Raw genomic sequence first — 6,260 nt, forward strand, 5'->3', positions numbered from 1 at the left:
ACCAAAAACAAATAAACAAACAAAAAAAAAACCCCAAACAAACAAATAGAAAAAACTGCAATGCTTATATACTTGTGTTTTGGATACTTGTACAAAAGTTAGATATATTTACAATTCAATATGCAGCAGGGATTTAAACTCCTAAAATTCATGTATGCTAAGGAGTAGATGCTTCTTCGTAAAATATCTATCTTGGCAACCATCTACTCACAAATCAGAGTTCTCCATCAAATAAAACAGATTTCAGTTCACAGTTAGCCCTGAACCTTTTTTTTTTCTTCTTTGTTAATAGCTACCACACTCCTTCACAGCACCATTTCAAAAATTCACTCTGACCAGCATTAAAAAAAAAAAAAAATTAAAAAAAACCCCACCACATCACAGTAGAGAATTTGGGAAAATCCATGCAACAATATTTTGCTATAAGTTGATACAGAAGAAAATGAAACTGTAAGACTGTAGGAACCCAAATCAAGGCCATGGCTTCATATGTGGCACAATATTTTACTTGTTGCTATACTTGGCTGTAGCAGGGGAATAATACAGGGATGTAATAAAATATTCTATTCAGTGCTGTCACTGAGCTTCTGCTGGAAGATAGGGTGTTCTTTTCAGTGTCACAGAAATGTTGCTAATATAAAATTTCCACTTTTCACTTTGAGAGAACCAGTCAGCTGTGATCTTGTTTGCCAGACATTACATTTCTTCTTGGGTATTCATGAGCAAAATAAACAATGACTTATTAGATTTAACCACATTCCTTGACTAATAAATGTAAAAAGACATGCACAATTTTAAGAGCTTTTTCAGAAGTCTACAGGACCATCTACAGTAGCCACATTAAAAAGTGTATTTTACATTGTAAATGTCACCGTGAGTTTAGCAGTATTTCTGATTAACTTTTAGTTTCCATTTCGTGGCTAGCAAAGGCAATACAAAAAAGACAAAGCTAAGTGGGAGACACTTCTGTGTGTGCAATTCCCACAATACAGGATTTTTCATATTCTTGTATCTCACTTTTTGTGTTAATTAAAAATTTCCTCAAGTAATATTTAAGGCCAAACTATTTCCAGCCTTCCACAATTCCATTTATCCTTTCCCATTTTTCTGTATGTATTGACTGCAAGATTCGGAAGTTTATGATCCTAATGTGCAAACCACTGAGGTGAATAGGTGTTTTTCCACTGGCATCAGTGAACATTGATTAACTCATAAAGAGGATAGTTCAAAAAAGCCCAATGATAATCTAATTCTTTCAAATATTTGGCATTTTTGCTTATTAAAAGAGCAATCTTATACTCTGATTAGTAACTATGTAGCTGTACCTGCAGTACGCTACTTGGAAATTAGCAAGAAAAAAAACTGTGGATTGGAGCAGAATTCTGCTCCAGCTTACATTTTCATCAAATAATGTATTCCATAAATTTCTACCTGATCAGATATCAGGCTCTGAAATGAGATTACAACCCATTAATCTAGGAAATAAACTCAGGTGATTCTCTTCAAGGCTACTGGTATATTCTAAAGACCTGTCTTGTCTTGCCTTTGTACATAACAATGTTTCTAAGCAATGGAGACAGAGCGTGGTTAACTAGTGGAAGAAAAAGCCTTGAAAAGACAATCTTCTTGAGAAATGTTACTTCTGTCAAGAGCCAGGACTTGCTCCATTTAGTTTGAGCTATCTGAGAGTCGAAGTCTTCTTTTCTACAACCATTTTAAAACCAACTACAGACTGATACTGAAAAATCTTAATTGAACTGGATAATTGGAATCCTCAAACTAAATCTTATATTTATTGAACAAGAATTTTCTAGCTTTCAAATCTGTTGAATCATGAAAAACCCACATTTGTTTTAAAGTCTTCAAACCAGACCCTACATATGAAATAATTTAGTTCTTCCTCACATAAAGCTTTTCTTTGTGCTGTTGTTTTCTCTCATTTTGGTCTTGATTCATGGAACTCATCTCTATTTACATATTACAGCCAAATCAAAGCTTACTTTGGAGTAAGCAGAGATTTAACAAAAGGACCATTGGTCTAGTTCTTCTATTCCATAGCAAACGCTTGTTAAGAAGGCATGCCTTTTCCCCATAAATCAGTATTAATAGTTCCAAAGGCAAATGCAGTAACAGTGCAACTCAAAGGTAGTTAGATCTTTTCATATCTACAGACAAGATATGCATGAACCGGTGCATACTCCAGTGGCCAACTTATTAAAAAATATATATTTCTTCTGGAAAATATACCATACATATACTTCAGAAGTACAACACTCAGCAAGATTTCTTAGCATTTCTTATCAAAATGCAGCACAATTTTTTTTTATCGATATCTGTTATGACCGGCTGATTGAACTGGGAAAAAAAAAAAAAAAAAAACAAAAAACCCAAGCAGCTGTATCAGATGTTCATATATCCAGCTGGCCATCTAATCCTTTCAGATATAGAATAATTCCTCAGGAAGTGAACACTGGCACAGTTACAGAGTCCTTTGATGAAGCTAGAACAAATGGAACTTGCTTACAAATTGACTGTGTTTGTTTCAGATAAAGCTCCCAACCACGAATTTTCTGAAGCCAGGTAATTGAAATAGAATAGAAAGATTTCCACAGATCCTAAGCATCTCACTGGAACCTTGAGAATGAAACTTTTTTTTTTATTTTTAATTATTATTATTAGTAGGGACATATTAATTAGACAGTTCACTTTAGGTGCTCTAGATCTAAATGCTTATATTAAAATTCACAAGACTTAAAAGCTCAAATCCTACAGAAGTTCTAGAATACACAGCATTCATTTTAAGGTGGAAAAGGTTAAACTATGTTACCTGGCACATACAACTTACTATTAAAAAATCTGTATTTGCAAAAATTGTTACCTCAGGATACCATCAATCATACAGAATTCATACACTTCAGGGTTATTTTGGAAATCACACAGAAAAAATCCATTTAATATGTTAAAAACTACCAGACACTACAATAAGGACATTGCCAAAACACTAAGCTGTATTGACTGAAGGCCAGAATTTCTCTTCTGATTACACTCTGTCACTTAACATTTGGACTGGAAAGAAAAAAAAAAAAAAGAAAAAAAAAAACAAAAAACCAACAAACCTAGTTCCAGTTTTAGACTGGAAGAGGGAGATCCATAATCCCTAGAAGAGTCTTACTCCAAGAGTTTTGTTTGCATCAGGTTCTTGATAATTACCACTACCATTCTTGGTAGCTCTCAACAGTGAAGAAAGCGAACAGCAAGAGGAGCAAATAAAGCCACAAAGCAAGAGACAAGACAAGTAGTAACTTCCTTACAGTGGGAATGGTATGAAGATACTATGATGGGAACTGCTATAATAGTCAAAGCTGACATTCTGACGCAAGGTAAAAGGCTGTAATTCACAAATTTAGAGTCCCTTTACTTTAAATAGAGAGTGGAAGTGTGGTATGCTAACAAGATCAAAGTAGCTTCTGATATAAATATGTTTGTAGGAAAGCAGCCATTTATAAATGCAGAGATATTCACATTGCATTGAGTTCAGCCTATTCTAAAGGCTTCCAAGAACATTTAGCTTTAATTTTTTTCATGCTAATGTTCTTGTAAAAAGTAAGTTTCAAAGTACTTGTGTCTTTGTTCACAGACAGTTATACAAAAGGGAATTTTGAGATTAGTTTCATGGAATTAAAGAATATTTCTTTTCCTCATTAACATCTATAGAAGCCGTGCAGAGACCTGAATTGAATGGAAAATTTTATTTTCTACAGTGCTAATGTCTGATCAATAATTAAGCAAGATATTAAATAGGAAGATATGACTTCCAGTTTTAAAAAATGGAGACCATCATCTCAGGGTACAATCTCGGTGACTCCAGTAATTTGCCCAAGAATTAATTTAGTCCCACCCTCCTTGCCTTTCTTCTAGAATTCACTTATATAAACCTGATATTATATAAATTGAATATGCATTTATGTGGGGTGAGGTCAATGACCCATGAAACATTCGAAGAGGCTCCTTTCAGCTTCCTCCTTCAAGACAAACAACACACCCAGCCCTGGAGCCGGAGAGCAACACAGGCGCCGGCCTGGGATGACGGGCCGGGGCGGGATGGGGGTTCAGGACCGAAGACAGCGGCATGGAGCCGGAGCAGGGACTCAGTGACACGGGGCCGGAGCAGGGTCGGGGGCTCAGCACCACGGACAGGGACACGGGGCCGGGGGCTCAGCACCACGGACAGCGGCATGGAGCCGGAACAGGGCCAGGGCTCAGTAACACGGGGCCGGAGCAGGGTCGGGGGCTCAGTGACACGGACACGGGACCGGGGCTCAGCACCACGGACAGCGGCAAGGGGCCGGAGCAGGGTCGGGGGCTCAGTGACACGGACAGGGACACGGGGCCGGGGGCTCAGCACCACGGACAGCGGCAAGGGGCCGGAGCTGGGCTGGGGCTCAGTGACACGGGGCCGGAGCAGGGTCGGGGGCTCAGCACCACGGACAGGGACACGGGGCCGGGGCTCAGCACCACGGACAGCGGCAAGGGGCCGGGGGCTCAGCACCACGGACAGCGGCAGCCCCGAGGAGCCGGGCGGGGAGCGGGCTTGTTGCACGTCGGGCGGTGAATCCGCTGAGGGGCAGGGAAAGAACGGGGAAGGAAATTACCCCAGCCTTCGCAGAAGCACAATGAGGTAAAGACATGACTCTCCAGAACACTGAATACCATGGCAATCAATTTAATCTACAATTCGGCCTCTCCCCTTCCAATAATAAAGAAAAAAAAAAAAAAAGGGAAAAAAAAAATCCGAGAAGAAAAAAAAGGGTGAAGAAATAGGCTGAAATAGACCTCCCCAATCCATGACTATTTAATGAAGCCAAATGATAGTTGTAGAGGTTCAGAACTGGCAGAGTAAGGGTCAGCAAATGTATTATGCCCGAAAGCTGTGGAAGATTCAACAAGATTCTCTCTCCAGACGCTTGCAGAACCCATCCGCCCCGAGTAGAGCTTCCCTGGCTACTACCAGCGCTGTGGGGCATCCAGCCCCTAAAGCACACACCCGCACACGGAAAACCAGAACGGTGTCTGCACATCTCTCCCCGCCCCGACACAGAACCTGCCCGTGCTCCCGATCAGTGCAAGAGAGGAAAGGAGGGCGCAGCCCACGGAAACGGAGACCGCCGCTGTGAGCAGAGACCGCTGTGGTGGGAAAAGCCAGAGGGTGCAGGCTCCGTCCTGGTGCCCGCGCCCGTGCAGCCACCCCGTCCCTCCCTCTGCCAGCAAAATGGAACGCCGGCTCCGGGTGCAGCGGGCCCAGATCGTATTGCGACTCGCCCCCCGCCCCACCGCGAGGAGACGGAGAAGGGGGAAGGGAGGAGCGGGAGAAGGGAGATTTTCCGTGCATGCCTTTGCATGGGAGGCGGCTCCGCGCCGGCGAGGTTCCCTCTGGGCAGCCCCTGCGCCCTTGACATGACAGCGGCGATTTGCCTCCTCTCCTCCTCGCTCAGCTGGCTCAGGTCCGCCTCCACCCCGGCCGGGACCAGGCTCTGCAAGGGGGCCGCGGGGCCGCCGCCATCCCCGGCTGCCGCCGCCCCTTCGGGGAAGGCGCCCAGCCCTTCGCCTCCTTCCAGGCTCGCCTCGTTGCCCATGGCCGCCGCGGCTCGCCGCCTCTCCCGCTGGGCGCAGACCGGGCCGGCGGGCGGTTCGCAGCCCCGCTCCCCCGCGGGCGCTCAGGGCTCCGCGGCCGCCACCGCGGCGGCAGCGCCGGGGCCGGGCCGGGCGGCGCTGGGCTCGCTGGCTGCCGCCGCGGCTGCCGGGGAGTGCGGCGCTGCCGCCCGGCGCGCTCCGCCGCCCCGCGCGCAGCGGCGCATGCTCCGGGCGCGCGGCCCCCCCCGCGCCGCCGGCCCGCCCCGCGCCCCGGCGTTAAAGGCACCGCCGCCCCCGCCCCGAGCGCCCGCCGCGCCCCTGGGACCGAGCGGGGACCCGCGGCCATCCCGCGGCGCTGCTCCCGCTCCCCTTCCCTCTGCCGAGGACGGGATCGCCAGCAGCCGAAGCTTGAAGATGCCTCGCTCGCCTGAAGCAAGAAGAGGGGCTGGAAAACGCGTGTGGAGGACGCCCCCTCCAAGCAACCCCTTCGGAGTTGAGTCAATGAGGTCGGATTGCTCCGTGCCCTAAACAGCAGAGTTTTGAATGTCTCTGTGTGTGCAGATTTTACAGCTCCTCTGAGTCTGTGTTTCGGTGCCGGACTATCATCGTGATGACTGTCACCACCATAT

General features: G+C 45.8%; 1 protein-coding gene across 1 annotated transcript in view; it reads right to left on the minus strand.

Annotated features, from left to right (window-relative positions):
- LOC306801488 (protein piccolo-like) overlaps positions 1–5,649 on the minus strand; it is a 253,000-nt gene extending 247,351 nt beyond the window's left edge. The window contains exon 1 of the mRNA XM_079304606.1: positions 5,392–5,649. Within this exon, the coding sequence (XP_079160732.1) occupies positions 5,392–5,633 (242 nt within the window). The 5' untranslated portion in view covers positions 5,634–5,649. The remainder of the gene's footprint in view (positions 1–5,391) is intronic.
- Between the last annotated feature and the right edge of the window lie 611 nt (positions 5,650–6,260).

This window comes from Erithacus rubecula (genome assembly GCF_903797595.1).
Source record: "Erithacus rubecula genome assembly, chromosome: 4".
NCBI classification, from domain to species: domain Eukaryota; kingdom Metazoa; phylum Chordata; class Aves; order Passeriformes; family Muscicapidae; genus Erithacus; species Erithacus rubecula.